Raw genomic sequence first — 19,272 nt, 5'->3', positions numbered from 1 at the left:
CACTTATGACGCACTCAGTGCGTGCTAGGGTTAGGAAGGGGTGTGGTAGGGTTAGGAAGAGTTGCCCCTTCCTAACCGGCCCTGGCCCCAACACACACGGAGCGCATCGTAAATGGCAGCGCCCATCCACATGGGCACCGCCATTTTGATGTCTTGGACACATAGCGTCCAGACGTGTCGCGGCGGAAGTGATGCCGCGAGGGCGTACTTTGTCCCCCCGCGGCGCCACTTCCGCGTTTTGAAAAGGAGCACCATTTCGGCGCTCCTTTTTCGCTGCGCCGGGAAGCCTCGCAGTCTGGCCGCTGGGGCTTCCCTCTGCAGCGAATGGCGGCGGCGGCAGACCGCCCGCTTGAGGGTGGTCTGTAACGCACCAAAGTCATACTATCCGGAAATGGGGTGGAGAGGAAGAGAAGGAGAAGAAGCACAGGGAAAGACTGAACGAATACCAGTGTAGAGGAAGGGAAAGAGCAGTAAGAAAGAATAAAACTGGGTTGGGAATAATAGGGAGGAAAATAGAACTAGGTCATGGGAAAAAAGGGTACTAAGAGCGACCTGGTAGGTGCAGAAAGAGTACCATGGTGGTAAGGAGAGTGAATGAGTGGTGGATGGGCGATGGGAAAAAAGACTGCCTCTGTTAGCCAAGGTTGGAAGGGGAGAGAAAAAGCACCAGTTCCAAAGGGACTATGGGGTTTCTAACTCAAATGGAGCTGAGTACTTCTGTTTATTTTAACAGAATGTTTGTTTCTTTGTTTCTTCAGTGAAAAAAATATATTAGAAACTTACCCCAATAAGAATTTGATGATATTTGCAATGGGTTCCACTTTATAAGGTTTGGCTGCTTTAGTTAGTGCAGGAATAAAATCTAAGCACTTGCCTACAATGGGAAAGAAAGCAATGGATGTCCATGACAAGTTAAAATATATTTATTCAGGAATGCAGGATAATTTTTAAGATGTATTAAAACATAAAATCATTGTAGTGAACTCTTCCTTCTCAATACACCCCATTTTATAGCCCAGATGGTTCGAGAACACAGATAATAAAAAATTAAAAAACTAACTGCGTTCATGTTTAGACAACACCTATTTGTAACAACGAATTCCCAGTTTCATGTATATTTTTCAATGTTGTTTCAACCACAAGTGGTACAGTCCACCCTTCCCTTATGCGGGGGATCTGTTCCAGACCCCCCTCTGTGTAAGGGGAATTCTGCATATGCTCGAGCCCCATTTAAATGAATGGGGCTCACGCACGTGGCGGCATGGCGGCGCAGCAGTGTGGCAGCATGGGTTAACTGCAGGTGCACGCATCATTACCCCTTATAGGGCGCTCCGCCCCTTTTCTCAGCACAACTTTCAGTGTACACGGAAAGCCATGTATGGTGCGCCCGCGTATGATGCAGGCGCACTGTACTAAAAAGACACCTTACAACAAATCTAAATAAAAAAGGATTATTAAATCATGTTTTCTTGTTTGTATCATTAAAACAAACCTGTGGTAAAAAAAATTCCTTTCCTGTAATATTACCTGTTGTAATTAGGGATCTTAATTGTCTTCCATATGCAAGAAGGATATTAGAAATAATATACACAGGAAGGGCACCACCATGGAACCTTATCACCTGCAAAAACAAAAATGCTGTATAAACAAAATAAGCCTGTAAGGATGTTTGTAAAAACAATTCACTACACACATTATGCTTCTTCTCAGTATTTCACTTATAACATGGTAGGGAAAGCACAGCCCCAGTCTCCTCCCATTTTTTTAAAAATTAAAAAATAACGCCAAAATGTCCTATAGGGGTATAGGGTCAATTTTAGTCTTTTTATGTCCCCAGGGCCATTTTTGGCCCAGGAGAGGCTTTTTTTCCCAACAGGAAATTACTCAGAAGTTGACTTCCTTGTCACTTCCTGTTGGGGAAAAAAACCTTCCTTGAGTCTAAATTGAGGCATAAAGGAGGCAAGATTGTCCCTTATGCCAATTCAGGAATATTAGGTCCACTTTTTAAAAACTTTCTTAAAAATTGGGTGGTACTTTGGAGTGGCACAATGTTTGAAAGTAATTCAGGGAGTGAGGCAAGATCTGTGATCTTCCAAGATTCCCTAGAAGGGCCAATGCAGGCTTCAACCCTCATCAATAGTCCAAGACCACCCACTGGGTTTATGGGTAGACTTTAGATCCAGAACTTTCAATATACACTTTTAATCAATATATTATATCAGATCCCAAACATAGAACCCAAGCCTATTTTCTCCTTAATTTGCAGGAATGCCATGTATTCCGATGCTAAGGTAAAAGCAACGTAAAAGGACTCTTACAGTTATTACCCACTTCTCAAGTTACACCTGTTCCCCAGCAAGAAAATCAACATGTGGGCTTGGGAATGCAGAAGTAGGAACATTTCTGTAATTATTCTTATAAGCCCAAAATGTTCTATTAATTCAGTATAATTACCAGGTTTCAGAATGTGATTAAAGATGGTCAGTTTATAACTGGGCTTGTCCACTGCAGCAGGTCAAGGGGCCAGTGTTCTGCAGGCCACAAAGACTGCCAAAAATGTCAAAAATCCCATAAACCCCAAAAGTGACTGGCAATCCACTTCTGGCTTTGGAAAACAGACTTTTTTTAAAAAAAATCTTAAACATTGTAGCAGGGCTTTGGAATCAATATAAAAGGGGAACTAACTTTCTTGAAGGCAGTTGACATTCTTGGAAGTTTTTAGAAGAGACAACTAACACCCCCTCTTTTTTTTTTTTTAATTAGCCAGAGGAAAGACAGTTTGAGGAGCATCAAGGGCTTCAAAACAGCTGAGGGGAAGACTGCACTTTTCCTACCCTTGGATTATAAACAAAACACGCAGAACCATAACATGAGCTATCTACAGTGGATCTTTGTTATACGCTGGGGTTTGGTTCCAAGATCCCCCATGTATAACAAAATCCGTGTATGCTCAAGTCCCATTAAGTATAATGACATAGCAAAATGGTGTCCCTAATAAAAAAATGGAACATCAAGGTAAATTTATATTTTTTTGGAACATTTTCAAACCGTGTATGCTTAAATCCGTGTATAAAAAATCCGTGTATAAGAAGGGCCGACTGTATTTAGATCTGTAGCTTCCAATTCACAAGTGATGTGTTTTTATCATGGCCATATTGCCTAGAGATAACAGCAATTGTTGTCTAATTCTTTTGCAGGCCTAAAGACTATCATGGATCAGGGGAAACAACTTGTGCCCCCTTCCAGTGTTTTGGACTACAACCACTAGCAACATGCATAACTGGTTCCCTACCCAGGGAATCAGGAGTAATGCTGGAATATAAAGCTTTGGAAGGGTGGACAGATTTGCAGCATGCCTACTTTTGGGGAGGTGCCAGCCAAAAGCGTTAAAAATACTCTTTTTGGATTACTTTCTATTTCTACAAACACCCAGTACACAAACTGTGGTTGATCCAGTTGTTTTGCATTACAAATGTTGCATCACTTAACTGTATGCCGATTATGCATTAAAAGTAAAATTATCTGTTAATGTAGTCTTACCTGTCCAAGAACTTGCAGAAAAGAGGTCTTGATAGTTACCTAGTTTAACACACACATTAAACATGCTTTAAAAAACACCAAATATTTAAAAACAAAAGCACTGAAATTGATAAAACTGTGTTAGCAGTTTAGGGATAGTCTGTCTCAAAGCATCTGTTATTAGTATGCAACAGTATCTTATAAGATCTTCGAGACTAACTAAAAGAAAGAAGTTGGTATGATGAGCTTTTGTAGAGTTGAGCCTACTTCCTCAGATCAATCTATTACTTTAGCCTTGCCTATTATTTCAATTCCTCCTGGACAAAGATACCTTGCTCATGATGGCCCAAACTACCTAACTGCAGTGTCTATAGACAATAGGGATACTTCAGAGATCAAATTTTGCTTCTTATAAAGAACGATACTAACTGTCATTCTTTACAAGCACAATTCAAACCCTGAACCATTTAAGAGTCAAGTAGGCCTACCTACTCCCACATTTGCCTGAAAATTACATCCCTCATCTGCAATCTTTTTGTACCCTCTTTCCTTCTGAAGATAGATAGATGGTTCATAATAGTGGTTAATGCCTGGCTGCTGTAATGGGCTGAATGAGGACTAATAAACTGAAACTGAAAGTAAAACAGAGGTTCTATGGCAGTGATAGAGAAACCTTTAGAGTCCAAGTGTCCAAACACAAAGGCGTTTTCCCCACCGGGTGTCACCCGGTACATAGGGTGGGACATCTGGGGGAACAGGACTTCTGGGTCCAGAAAAAGGGGGGGGGGGAGGAGGAACAGGTGCACACCATCCTGTGCCTTTAACTGTCTCTGGGGAGGCAGTTGAAAGAATGGGAGGGGGCAGGAGGAGAAACTGGCGCACACCTGTTCCTCCTTTTTCCCTGCTCTCCCGTCTCTCCACAAAATGGCTTCGCCACTACGGTTCTATGGATTGGTGGTTCTTGGGTCCTGGAATTAGGCAAATTGCCTATCCTGGATGGGATTGCACTCCCCAAAGGAGTAGGTGTGCAGCTTTGGAGTACTCCTGGACTCATCTCTGTAACTGGAGGCCCAAGTGGACTCGGTGCGTCAGAGCGCTTGGTGCCAGTTTTGACTATGGCTTTTCCTGGATAGAGCTAATCTACCAATCCAGTCGTTCATATACCACTAACATATTGATTAGACTATTGTAATGTACTCTATGTGGGACTGCCTTGAAAATAATTCTGAAGCTTCAGCTAGTGCAAAACACAGCAGCTCAACTACTGATTGGAGTACCAAATAGACAGCATGTAATGTCAGTATTAAAACAATTGCACTGTCTGCCAATATGCATCTAATCTGAATCCATGGTACTTGTGATGACATTTAAAGTTCAAGTAACTAAATAAATGACTTTCGGATCTTGATACTTGTCTCTCCCTATATGTGCCTGCCCAAGGATTGAGATCTGCTTGTGAGGTGTGCTTGGTGTCCCACCTTTAAAGTCATTACACTTGTAAAGACATGAGAGCATCTGTGCAGCCCAGTGTGCAGCCCAGTGCCTTCTCCTCCAAGGCCCAGATGGTATCAACACCAGTTTCATTTAAGCACTGATTAAAAACATGGCTGTTCACCAAAGCCTTTGGGCTTCAGTGATTTCCCTGAAATGCTAGTGTCCATGCTTTCAAACCATTTTAATCTTTTAAACCTGTTTTATCTTATTAATTATGCCTAAAAGGTTTTGGGTTTATTTAAATAATTTTTATTGGTTTAAACTGTTTTAACTTATTTGTATTATCTTTACTTGTATGTCAGCCTGTGAACTTTTCATACAGGATAGGATAGATATATGTAAATAAACAAATAAAAAACCAAAAATTAGTTAGCCTCTCAGTTGTAGTGTATCATACTGAATGCCCTTCAGAGGCTTGTCTGGTTCCAACATTGAAGCTCTTTCAGTATTTATGAGATGACTTATTTTCAATACCGTTTGTCCAGGCTCTCCACAATGTCACTTGGATGGTTTATTCACTGTTTGTATTGTTTATGTGGCATAATGTTACTCTTGGTAACTGCATAAAATGAACGGTTTTCAAATTTATTATTCTGTGAACAGCTCTTAGAGCTTGCTAGCTGAAAAGAAATGTATGACTATTTCAATGAATAACGTGATTTCATGGAACTTGCAAATAAATTAATTGAAGAGGGAAATTAAACTCAGCCTCTACATGGCAGTGCAGTTTTTTTGGCTTTCAGTAAAACATGGAAAATATTCCCATTTGTTTTGAAAGGAGAAAACTAATCTTTACATAGTTTTTACTCACTTCATATTGACAATCTGAAGAAGAATAGATTTTCAATACTGGAACAGTGGTGTCATTTTCAGGCTGTGCAATGTGTAATTTTGCAGAAATTTCAGTTGAAGATGGAACCCTAGGGGTTGTAAAACATATTTCTAATTAATACTAATTTGGAATGAATATTATCCAATATATATATATATATATATATATATATATATATATAAAACAACCCAAGGCACTATGGTGTGTTACTAGCAACATGCAGCAATGTCAGATAGGAAAACACTTGTCAATAAGGATACATCAAATAATTTTCTTTCAGGTTGAATTTATAATGAAGAGCTCTTATTCGGAACTATCTTATTTTGACGAATGGCTCAGTACGTTTGTACCTTCACTATCAAGTGGAGTTTAGAACCAGAAATGAAATTAGTTTGCAAACTCTGATTAAGATAGGAGCTCTGGTTAATAGTAGTACAGATATTTCACTAAGCTGCAGCAAAAGCCAACCCAGGAAGAGAGAGAAGAATATGCCAACACAAAAAGTAAAGAGAGTGTTTGAGCCAATTATTTAGGAAACCACCATCATTACATATTTGCTCTAGTCAACATCTTTTCCCATGTGAACATTCTTGTGAATTATTCCAGAAGATAGCATATATAGGAGCACAAGAAGACCATATCCATGCAGACTTGTGGGGAAATAGCCATTAGCAGCAACTTTTCTGATAGTTTTCCCAGAAAATTCTAATCCTTTTAATTTCTAGCATTATGCTTTAACATACGGGTGAACAGCAACATTCAAGAGTAAATTATGCTCTCTAATTTTCTTCATAGAATTGCTAAGTAATGCTTATTTCCTACAAAGTACCCTCCCTTATGGACAGTGTCCAGCTCAGTGGTTCTCAACCTTCCGAATGCCACATCTCTTTAATACAGTTCTTCATGTTGTGGTGACCCCCAGCCATACCATTATTTTCATTGCTACATGCAAATATGAGTTTTCCGATGGTCTTAGGCAACCCCTGTAAAAGGTTTGTTCGACCTCCAAAGGGGTCCCAACCCACAGGTTGGGAACCACTGGTCTAGCTGATATTCAAAATATCTTCAATCCAAAATTAGATTACCTAGTGTCATCCCAAACTGTCACAAGTATATCATCAGAGTGCATTTGTATATATATATGCCAAACTGTCACTGCACATTGTCAGAATGCATTATGGTAGGATACACACTGCAAGGCCACCAAAGAATGTGAAATCCTTACTGAGACATAGTAAAAGAATCTTCATGTGACCACGGTATATGAATCCGGTACACACTGGGTTTTCTTTCTGGAAGAGACAAGTGAAAGCACATCATGAAAACACAATATTGTTATGCTTTTGAAAGTCAGATCTCAATGAGGATTTTGCTATGGCAAATATTAAGGTCTGATAAACACTAACTTATTCTTTTGAAGGTGGCTAGTCTTGCATTATATGAACTTGCACCCTGCTTCCTGTACAAAGCAAAATGCTATCTGCTTGTCTGTTTTTGGGTGGATGCATGTCTCTCTCTCTCTAGGAATGGGATGGGAATTTGTCAATTTTCCAAATGGGTCAAAATTGGAGTTGCCAACTCCTTAGGAAATTGGTATAGGAAGAATTTTTTTTAAAAAAATAAATAAATTCCAGCAGCCTTGTTGAGACTTCCCCCTCTACCCAGTCCAAAGTTGCACAGCTTTCACTGAAAAGTGCTCAGCCTTTTCCAGCTGGCATGTACTGGGTCCTGTTTTTATGCAATTTCCCATCCTTTCTTCTCTCTCAGCCCCAAAGCTGTGCAGAAATCATCAGCTGCAAAAAGATTTTTGCATGACTTTGGGGGTGGGGGGAGGGGGAGAAGGGAAGAAAGTTTTGGAAAAACAGTACCTAGTAAATCTCAGGTGGAAAAGATGAGCAGTTTTCAATGAAAGTGGTGAAGTTTCCAGAGAAAGCTATGCAGCTTTCTGTAATTCTGAATGGGGTAGAGGATGATCCCTGCACCTCCTGACAACATGTGGAGAAAAATAGATGGTTTTTTCCTGACACCCATTTGGACCATGAAAATCAAGATCAACATCCCTACAACTGACCCTTGTAGAAAGAAAATAGGACTAACACATTTGATTCCAACTCCCAATCTCCTCACTTACTCAGGGATCTACCTACCAAATCTAAATGATCATAACAGAGTCCAGCTCTGTGCTAACATTCATTTATCTAGATTGTTAAAACACACCAGTAAGCCACATCAAGTGCTCACCAGTGATAAAACCTCCAAATAATATTTTAAACTATTAATAAAACAGAATTAATATTGTGGTGATCCTGTATACATTTGTTGCATTTCAAATCATATTTACTTTAGAAAAGTTTGTCTTTTTAACTCTATTATTTGTGATCAAAAGTATATACAAAATCTAAATTTTATTTGCCTTTCTCTCCCCCCTTTCCACTAAATATTTCTCTCCTCAATCCCCTGATGCTCTGGAAACACCACAGAGAGAATGGATTAAGAACAAATAAAACAAGAGAACATACATGCAGACACATGCACATATACACACACAGAGTAAGAGAGAGAGCAAGCATATTTTCTTTTCATGAATGATATGATTGCCTGCTGGATACCTAAAAGGTCAACTTTATTCTTATAGTCTGTTTCCCCCCGCAAAGCACAGATATCCTTCTTCTCCACCCCGATCAGAGATTACTATAGGTATTTCAATTCCAGTTCCCAACAAACTGAGGTTGAATCTACACTGCAAAATTAATGCAATTTGACACTGCTTTAAATGGTATGACTTGGTGCTATGGAATTCTGGGATCTGTAGTTTTGTGAGATATTTAGCCCTCTCTGCGAGAGAGTGTTGGTGCCACAACAAACTACACATCCCAAGATTCCATAGGCTGGACTCTTGACAGTTAGTGGTGTTAAACTACATTAATCCTGTAGTGTGGCCACAGCCTGAAGCTTAATCCAGAAGAGATGTAGCTGCTTTTCGTTAAAATGGAGAGAGCTAGGAATCAAGGTGTTCAACTGTTTTTCAGAAGAGTAAAACCTTGCCAAAAAGCAGGTTCACAGCCTTGGGAAACTCCTGATCTTAACTGCTCATTTGGATGACCAGGTAACAGTTGTGATTAGCTAAAAGATCCAGGTTTATCAGTCTGAACCTGTTCTTAAAGAAGTAAAACAGGGTGATTGTAATGTATACCTTAGTGACACCCTGTGTTGATTATTCCAACATACTATACATGGAGGGGAAAGGCTCCACCTATATTGTGAAGTAAGTCATGCATATATCAAACCATAGAGAATTTCAAATAATATCTTTTTCAAAATGTACATAGAAGATGCCAGCTCATATCTGGAAGAGTTACCACACACTTGAAGGTGGTACATAAGGTTAAGCTGTACTTTCAAGTGCTTTGTACTGATCTAATCAAGCTATATGTTATTTTTTGCCTTCAAGACATTTCCAGCCTATGGTGACCTTAATGTGAACCTATCACTGGGGCTTGGAGCAGATGGGTGGGAAAGAGCGGCCCGAGGCTGCTCTAGTTGCAAGCGTGCTGGGACCGTGGTAACCAGACGGCTTGCTCCCAAAGGTGGCTGCCGCCACAGGATCCAACCCGTGCTGCCAGAAGCTGGATTATCCCAGTTCATTTTTGTCAGGTGTCAGAGCGGCTTCAAGAATCTTGGGGGCAAGTGTCATGTAAATGCCGCTTCTGGAAGCCACTTCCTTTGGCCCATCTATTCTGGGCCTGGGTTTTCTTGGCAAGTTTCTTGCCAAGAGGGGGTTTGCCATTGCCACCCTTGGAGGCTGACAGAGTGACTTGCCCAAGGTCACCCAGTTGGTTTTCATGGCTGAGATGGGATTTGAACCATAGTTCTTCAGAGTCATAGTCTGAAGTCACTATGCCATTCTGGCTCTTACACTGTATTAAAAAAATGTTTATAAAACCCAATAAAATGTAAGGAAAAATAAATATTGAGAGATTTTGCTTCAAAGGCTGGAAAAAGAGTATATTCTTTATATGGGTGTGTGCTATTCAAATATCATACATATGTGACAACAAGACAGAAATACATTACAGTATTAACTTTCCACAACAAAAAACATATAAAAATGTGTTCTTTGCTACACTGGCAATTTACTATCCAACAAGCTTAATTTTATAAGGAGTCAGCCTCGTAAATGAATTAAAAATAAATGCTGAAATAATGATAATATAGAGGACACAGCATGTAAGAACTGGAGAACACACATATGAATGGTTTTTTCCACTAGTTTTAAAGTGATTTCAAGAAATAAAAACATACCTTTGACGGACTGGCAGCGGCTCTCTATAAGGATCTTAAAAGCTTGGTGTGTCTAAACAAAACATCATCACATCAGTTTTCTAGTATTCCTCACAAAGAACTAATGCATACCAGATTTTACCAAAACATAAAAAGTATGAACTTCAGAAATCAATATACCTGACCAAAATGCTGGAGTTGAATATTGTGAAAAAAGCCAGTTGAATTTAATAGGATTTTGCTTGAAGAAAGCCCTGCAGAAATGATTGCTTTGTGTTAGAATTAGTAATTCTAAAATAAAGATCAAAGAGGAAATCTTTCCTTTGATATATCAAAATATTCTTGTTAGCAAACTATGGCTAAACCTACCATACAGTCTTACAAATGTGAGAAGTAATCTTGATTGTGTCCAATGGGACCTTCTCCCAGGAAAGTAGAATTGCTGCCTTACAGCCACAGTTAGTAAGATATGATGATCAGACTTAACACACATACACACACACGTAAGTACTTAATGTTTGCCAAATATAAATATAAACCTACCCAGAGTAAAAAGCTGGGTCACAGGCAGTTGAAATGTTCTTGAAGCTTCATTAAAGAATTCACAGTCCAAAGTAAACTACAACAAAGTAATATAAAACAAGGCAATATATTGTAAAATAATTTCTCAATTATTCCGAATTACAAAGAGCCACTCACATCACTCAATCTTCTGGAATTGGAATTACACAAGGAGATAACACCAGGAGACACCAATTCAAGAGCTGACTCAGTCACTAACTCCATCAAATAGGCTACAGAAAGGTTTCTAGTGAAGTTACTTTTATGAATGTTAGTAAACACCAATATGTATATCGGCACTTCAAAGTCATCTGTAGAAGTCCTATAAACTGCAGTTTTGACAATTTTGTTGCCATTTTACAACTAATAATTGGGATTAATATCCTCCTCAGACATATTAGATGGAACTAAAAGCTTCTGCAAGTTCTCTGTGAAACCTATGTCTGTGCATTCCTTTAGATCAGGAATGGACAAATGTGCAAGACTAGGGGGCTGCACTGGTCCATTTGGTGACGCTAGAGAGCCATACACACACTATCCCACCCACCTCTACAAACCCCCAGAAAGTTTTCACACACACTCACACTCCAAGCACTCTCTATTCGATATGGAGGAATTTTCACTGTATTTTGGGGGCTTTCTGGGGCATTTTAGGTCCAGAAGAGGTCTTTTCCCCCTCAAGCCACTTCCTGTTTCAACAATGGCTTCTCTTGGGTCTAAATTGTTTCATGGCCCTCACAATATGTGGTGAGATTGCTCCCCATGTCCTCAAAGGGTCACTTTAAAAAATACAATTTCTTTACCTTTGGGGACCCCAGAGGGCCTTCAAATATGGTGGAAACAATCTCCACACACCTCCAGAGGCCATTTGGGAGCATTTTGGACCCCTAGGAGCCACAGAAATTTCTCGAGGGACCATGTGGAGCCCATGGTCTGCACTTAGCCCACCCCTGCTTCAGAAACTACAGAAACAAGAACAGTGACTCTTACACAACAGAATAAGGAAAATCTATATTTGGCCCAACAACAAAGACCTGGGTCATTTATATTCTAATTGTTAATATAAAATACAATTGCCCCTCCTTTTTTACTGGGGATCTATTCCAGACCCACCCCCCATCCCCCGTGAAAATGAAAAAACGTGCGTTCCTGTGGGCAAGGGCAGATGTGTGCCATGCACGCACCCCATTTTAACTCCCCCCATTTGCTCCCCGTGGATAATCAAGGGACATGGATCCCAAGTCCACGAGAATGGAGGGAGGACTATGGGTCTTCTTAACACTAGTTATAGTTGGGTACATGCTGTAGAAAACCTACATTGTTATCTGTAACAATTTCAGCTCAAAACTGAACACAAATTTATTTAAGTATTCAAATCTGACTTCCTAGACACCCACCAAAAAATCTTAAATTTTTACCTTATTCCCATTGACAGCTGGTACATAAAGTACAAGATGGCTTAAAGAAGGATAATCTTGAAGTTTCAGAGTAACAGTCTAAAAAGCAATCCACAGTAACATTAACATTTAACCTGAAAAAATCATTTAAATTTTTCTTTTTAAAAAATCATATAAGAGAAAATACAATAAAATTTTAAACCACTGCTTCTTCATCTATTTGATGTGGGGACTAAATTTTTGCTTTTCAGGGACCAGCAACATATTTGTGTCCCTTAGCTGTAACTGTGTGTGTCTTTCCTGAAAACTCTCCAGATATTGGCAGGTGATAGGTTGTCCTGTGGCACCAGTTCATAAACCAACACTTTGGAGTAGCACTGCTGTAAACAATTTAGAGCATTAGAAAAGAGAAATGAAATAGTTCTCTCTTGGCAACATGGTTCCATTTTATACAATAGGTTAACCAAAACAAGGGCAGAATAGATCAACATCACATAGCTAGCAACAGATACTTTCAGAGATAATCTTCAAAAACAAATATATAGTTGAAAATTGACTCTTGAACTTACCATTTTATAGAACGTGTGTGTGTGTGTGTGTGTATATAATTTATATACCGCTATTCCAAAGATCATAGCGGTGAACAGCAAGCAAGCTAATTAGCAAGTCAGCTAATTTGCCCCCAACAGTCTAGGTACTCATTTTAGCGACCTCCTCGGAAGGATGCAAGCCTGAGTCGAGCTTGGGCCCTTTTGCTGGTCTTGAACTCGCAACCTTGTGGTTTCGAGTGAATGGCTGCACTACAGGCATTTAACCACTGCGCCACCATTAATATATTTATTAATATATTTATTAAAGAAAGCATTACTATAAATTAATTTTGAGAACTGTATTACTATTCTATTTTAGAGTTTAAAAATACCCTAGAGGCACTAGATCCTAGCTGATCTTGGAAGTTAAGTTAGTATTTGGATGGGAAACCATCCAATGGATACTAGGTGCTATAGGCTATATTTCAGAGGAAGGAACTGACACAACCACTTCTTGAGTATTCTTGCCTAAGAAAACACTTGAAGGCACATACACACAATAAAATACAGTAGTATTTTTTTTAAAGAAAATTATAGCCAGCATCCTGTTAATTATTTATAACAGACTTTGGACATTGTAACTACTTTGTATTCTTATTTGCAATCTTGCCATTACCACAAATAACCTTGAAACCCACTAGAAAAACCAATCAGCTATCTGGGCTTCTTCTTCTTCTTCTTCTTCTTCTTCTTCTTCTTCTTCTTCTTATTATTATTATTATTATTATTATTATTATTATTATTATTATTATTATATTATATTATTATTATTATTATTATTATTAACATTTATTTATAAAGTGCTGTAAATTTACACAGCGCTGTACATACAATCTTTTTAATTGGACGGTTCCCTGCCCTCAGGCTTACAATCTAAAAAGACACGACACAAAAGGGGAAAGGAGAGGTGGTGGGGAAGGGGCCTCTCTAGTAGGGTAATACATATAAAATACATAGCAATACAGGAAATGATTCAATAAAACAGGCAAGAAAAGAACATCAAATAGCAAGTGACAATTATGCAATGCCTGGGAACGGCTTGTGAGCAGGGAGCACTAGGATCTTGTGACCAACCCCCTCTCACTAGTGAGAAATGTTGCAATAAAGAGCTGTAACAGGGTTTGTTGATTCTGCTCTCTGCAGCATTGCTAACTGGTGGGAGTATGTTAAGGCTGCAGTGTCCCATGCACGAACAGCACAGAGCTAAGTCACTCTGGATAGCTCAATGGCTTTTATGATGAATTTCAGGGGATGAATGAGGAATCAAAATATAGCTAACACATTATGGCAACATGTCTGATGTAGAATCTCAGCCTATACTGATATCTCCAAAAGGGTACTTACATGAAAAATAAGAGTGCCCCCCCCCAAAAAAAAATACTATGTTCACTGCTTGAATCAGACTTTGATTTTTTCAAAGTATGTTCAGTGCATTAGGCTGCGTAACAAATTTTATATTCTTAATAGTTTTTAAAATACTGAATAATTTTTTACAAACATGGTTAATTATTTGGCAAATATGGTGTTGCATCTTACCTTAATTGTTGGTAGCAATTCAACATTCCAAGTCAAATCAAGAGCTTGCAGACTGAAAATTAAATTAGGATGAAAGCAGGTATTATGCACAAAACTGTACAAGATAATGGTCATGAATATTTATCCAAAATATTACATTTATTTATTTAGTTATTCTGTGATCCAAGACAAACTCTGGTTTATAATGAAATAAAATCATAACTAACTAAATACAATAATAATAATTGTAATAGCAGATTAAAACTGCCACATACTAGTCCACCAATATATTTCCCATGCAACTGAACTATACAGGGGGCTCACCCACCGCTTTTTTTATTTTCCAAGTCAGTTGTGTCAGGGCTATTGGAATATGAAGTTGCATGCCCTTTCAGCTGAGCTTTAGGCTAGCTACCTTTACTTTCCTCTCTCCAAAACCCTTCTCATCTAGAAATATATACATTGGTGTCATACCACTAGCACAAATATTCTACTATTTGCAAGCAAGCAAACAAAAATATTTCCATGTCAAATTCAGCACTTCCAAATCATCTATGAAAGCCACTGCACACAAACTGCACAACAAATTATAATCTCATCAAGTTTAGTGCTGCTTGTTTTAGTCCTGGATGAACTGCTACCTTCCATAGAGGTGCTGAACTACGAACACTGTCACTGCTTGTATTTTTTACCACATTTTGGTACCTTAGGCCAGTGTAGAATAGTAGTTAATAATGGACTAAAAGTGTTGAGAACAAGTTCAAACCTCTCCTAATTTTAGATTGCTTCCATTTAAAGTTAACTACTACTTATTGAGACATCTGGACGAACAGCAGTTTATGAAAATGGCTTGTTCCAGAACACTAACCACAGCCAGAGCCTGCATTAAAAGATATCTTTGTATAATGATACAAAGATACTGGGTACTGATAGTGCCCAATCTTAAGCCTCTCCTCATGACAATTATACTAATCTTAACCCGTTACTTGCTGTACTTGCTTACTAATTACTGGAAACAACATAAACTTTGAACAACAATACAATAGTTTAGAGGTGTAATCAGAACCACAACATCAATTTTTATTGATTTATTGGTGATCAATAGAGACAAGCAGGTACAATTTAGCAAAGAGCATTCACTACCAGTCCTTAGGAGGTCAAATATGTAGTTCAAAGCAGACGCTTATACAGTGAGCCCAAACCAATCTGCTGGGGTTTGGTTCCAGGACTCCCAGAGGATAACAAAATCCGTGGATGCTGAAGTCCCATAAAATACAATGGCACAGTAAAACAGTATCTCTTATATAAAATGGAAAATCAAGGTTTGCTATTTGGAATGTATACTTTTTTTTTTGGAATATTTTTAAACAGTGGATGCTTGAATCTGTGGATAAAAAATCTGCAGATAAGGAGGGCTGCCTGTATTAATTATCCCATTGGAAGTTGTTATATATAGATAGATATATTTATACAGCAAGATTCCACCGTCATTCCTCAAAGCCCAACTGAGAAGTGGGAGAATGGATGCCTACTAGTTCCCTAAGGAAAATGCATGATCTGATCTCCTTATATTGAAGAATGCCATAAATGAGGTCTAGCCTAGCTGGCAATGACTTCTGAAGTAAAAACTAACTCTTTTATGTCTATTTCAGGCTGTGCTACAACATTCTGTAAGTGGTCCAGGTTTCATGACAACCTCTCATATCCATTACAAATTATCTAAACTAGCTTATAGCAGCTTCATTTTAGTTTAGTTTAATTTTAGTTAATTCTACCAAGACTAGGCCCAGTAAAATGAATGGGACTTAATTTAATTGTGACCAACAACTGCAATTCATTTAAATAGTTCTACTCTACATATTACTAATTGTTGATTTTGCAATCATAAGAATGGTTAAAGAAAATATAGCAGAGTGTTAGCATATAAACAGATGTATTATCTACCAATATGAGAAGGTAGGAAGCATCTTGAATACTAGAAACTGATTATTGGGTTTGGTAACTATATGAAGCCATGAAAAATTTGTACACGGTATTAAATGTAATATGTTTCTGTGAGTGTGTAGTTATTTTTCCTGTTTCTTCTTTGTTTATATATAATTGCAAAATGTGGTACCTGTTTCTGAATACATTTGAAATCTAGTAGTCTCAGGAGGATCACATTCATTTAAGCCAAATAAACAGCTAACCTAGCATTATAGGGATTCAACCTAATCCAAGAAGTGGATTAAGGCAGCTTTAAGGTACTTTGAATTCTCATTATGAAACAAAAGACTGTAAAGGCTAAAAAGTCTTACACTAAAACCAATACAATAAGGCATTCCTAATAGTAACAAACATTTGTACTGATCATCATACTTCAAAGACATTAATACAGCAATAATTTACAACAAGTTCTGCCCCAAACATGTTATATTTTATGAAATATACTGTATACTTACCATGTAGATGAGGTACTATTTATACAGCCATATATCCAACTATTTGTATCCTGTTATATAAAACCAAGGAAGTAAGATACAAATCTTTTACATAAGCCTTATTTTAAGACATTTTAACAGCTTAAGCACTATTTATCCTTGCAGTTTTCAACCCATTTAATTGTTTCTTAAAATGTCTATCAAAAGCAATGGCAGAATTGATATTTGTCCTAAGTGCGTAAATCTGGGTTTGAAAAAATTGTGCCTATCCACTAATGGAAGGAAACTTTCCATGCATGATGGGAATTAGAAAAAAAATACTGTAGGTGTCCCTAACAGAAAACAAGTGGGAGCTGATGATTTTTGGTCAACTTCTACTTACACTCCCTAGCACCCCACCCCCACCAACTGGTCTGGAGGGTCCCAAGTAGGTCTGGGGAATCCCAAGTCCTTTAGAGAAGATTTTAGGAGTAGGTGGGATTGGTGAAAGCTGCACATTCTGAAGTCAATATCTGAACACAATACCTCAAGTCTATACCTGGACACAAATATTTATCAATATCTAACACATGTACAACATTCTTAAGTGCAACATTCTGATTTAACTGTGTATAAATAAAATATGCAAAGATATACTGGTAACACAGACACACATATTCCACATCAGTTACAAAAGGCTGGACTAATTTGGGAACTCATGATGGGATGGGATAGATGTCTGCATGATTATGAATGAATCAATACAAATGTCTCCCCTCTCTCTCTTATCTCTCTTGCTTTCTTTCTCTCTCCATAAGCCTTATGAGACTAACTGAAAGAAAGAAGTTGGCAGTATGAGCTTTCCTAGACTAAAGTCTACTTACTCAGATGCACTTTAGTCTAGGAAAGGTCATGCTGCCAACTTATTTTTTTCAGTTAGTCTCAAAGGTGTTACAAGATCTCTACATACTGATTCTACAGCCTAACACAGCTATATCTTTAAATTCTACTCCATAAACCTTAGCTATTTTACATGTTCTGCTTCCTTTATACTGCTTTACTGTAATGTTAAATTTTAAAAGGTAAAGGTAAAGGTTTTCCCTTGATAAGATTATCTAGTCATGTCCGACTGTAGGGGGTGGTGGTCATCTCTGTTATTAAGCCGAAAAGCCAGTGTTGTCAAAGATGACTATGAGATCATGTGGCCAGCATGACTACACAGAACTTATTTTGTACTGTTTAACTGTAGTAAACCATTCTGAGGAAAGAGAAAAAGTGGGGTCTCCATTTTATCAAACCAATCCAAATGGGAATCACCTAAGGAAACTGACTGAACACTCACCAGAAGTCCTAACAAGTATTGTAAATTTACTATGTTTCCATGTCCATTAATACCTTTGATAAAAAGTATTAGGGGGGCATAGTGGCTCAGCAGTTAAGACACTGACTCTGATGATTGCAAGGTTGGCAGATCAAGACCCAAGTGCTGCATGACGGAGTGAGCTCCTGCCACTAGTACCAGCTTCTGTCAACCTACCAAACAAACTGCCCATTTAACTCCACTTCTCTCCCTTCTCAATCCGATGTTAAAGCCTTCTCTCCCCATCAAGCAAGCACCCCATTTAACTCCATTTCCTTCCTTTCTCAATTCAATGTTAAATCCTTCTCCTCCAGCAACAGGGAAGTGTTGGTAAGTGGTCGGGAGAAGAAGGGAGGACATGGTGTCTTCCTCTTTATATCCTTTGTTACCTGCTCCTCAATTTATCCACAAGTCAAATCAAAATCCATGATTTTGGCCCTAAAACCTTCCCTTGACTTATACATGAGGTTGAGTTGTACACAAGTATTTACAGTATTTTGAAGTAAACACATCTACTTCTTTAACCGAGGGATCATCTACACCATAGAAATAATGCAGTTTGACACCACTTTAAGTGCTGTAGCATCATCCTGTGGAATCCTGGGATTTGTAGTTTTAAAAGGTCTGTTGCCTTCTTTGCAAATAAATGCTACAAACCTCAGGATTGTGTAGAATGGAGCCTTGGCAGTTAAAGTTGTGTTAAACTGCATTATTTCCACAGTGCAGATGCACACTGAAGTATGGGTATACAGGACACAGTTTGGCATTTTCAAATGGAGAAAGCATTTCAACAATTTTCTATAAACAAATGTATAAAAATCCAGCATCCAAATACACACTCACAAGAAAATAATGTTCTCACCAACATACTGTTTTGACAGTAGACATGACTGTATGATTTTCTGTGGTGTGAGAGGGCAAAAGTGAAGTATTTTCCATCTGATTCCTGTTCAGGAAAAGACACAAACATGCTTATTAGGAACTAGAACAGCAAGACTTCTGGCCTAGATTTTTCATCCCCTTAATCACTCCCATTTCTGGAATCTTTATTTGGGAAGGGGCTGTAGCTTAGATGTAGAACACATGTGTTCCTTGCCTGCATGTATGTACTTTTAAGCTATATTTCTGGGATTTGGAAGTAAAATGACTTCGCCATGCACACTCTTATTGCAGCACCATGTTAAACAGCCCAAGAATAGAGAGACAATACTAATCTTTCACTGTTTACTGATCAGAAGAGTTTATTACTTTAATCAAAGATGAATGTCTATTTTACAGACACTATCTCGAAGTAAATATTTTTCTAGATATATATGCTATAAGT

The 19,272-nt window shown here is 38.3% G+C and overlaps 2 protein-coding genes across 6 annotated transcripts in view; one reads left to right on the top strand and one right to left on the bottom strand.

The window, feature by feature from the left end:
• LOC121919574 (coiled-coil domain-containing protein 150-like) overlaps positions 1-19,272 on the top strand; it is a 475,343-nt gene that overhangs the window by 164,163 nt on the left and 291,908 nt on the right. The window lies entirely within an intron of this gene.
• PGAP1 (post-GPI attachment to proteins inositol deacylase 1) overlaps positions 1-19,272 on the bottom strand; it is a 59,989-nt gene that overhangs the window by 12,154 nt on the left and 28,563 nt on the right. For 2 of the 3 annotated variants that reach the window (XM_042446289.1, XM_042446288.1), the window contains exons 10-21: positions 18,811-18,894; positions 16,631-16,680; positions 14,211-14,262; positions 12,106-12,183; positions 10,670-10,745; positions 10,307-10,380; positions 10,148-10,199; positions 7,071-7,137; positions 5,825-5,933; positions 3,541-3,579; positions 1,528-1,621; positions 784-874 (exon numbers count right to left, since the gene is read on the bottom strand). In XM_042446289.1, coding sequence (XP_042302223.1) covers positions 784-874; positions 1,528-1,621; positions 3,541-3,579; positions 5,825-5,933; positions 7,071-7,137; positions 10,148-10,199; positions 10,307-10,380; positions 10,670-10,745; positions 12,106-12,183; positions 14,211-14,262; positions 16,631-16,680; positions 18,811-18,894 — 866 coding nt within the window. The remainder of the gene's footprint in view (positions 1-783; positions 875-1,527; positions 1,622-3,540; positions 3,580-5,824; positions 5,934-7,070; positions 7,138-10,147; positions 10,200-10,306; positions 10,381-10,669; positions 10,746-12,105; positions 12,184-14,210; positions 14,263-16,630; positions 16,681-18,810; positions 18,895-19,272) is intronic. The other variant, XM_042446290.1, reaches the window with a different exon arrangement.

Source organism: Sceloporus undulatus, chromosome 1, assembly GCF_019175285.1.
Source record: "Sceloporus undulatus isolate JIND9_A2432 ecotype Alabama chromosome 1, SceUnd_v1.1, whole genome shotgun sequence".
Classification (NCBI taxonomy): Eukaryota; Metazoa; Chordata; class Lepidosauria; order Squamata; family Phrynosomatidae; genus Sceloporus; species Sceloporus undulatus.
The sequence above is the reverse complement of the archived record's forward strand: the minus strand, read 5'-3'. Positions and strand labels throughout refer to the sequence as shown.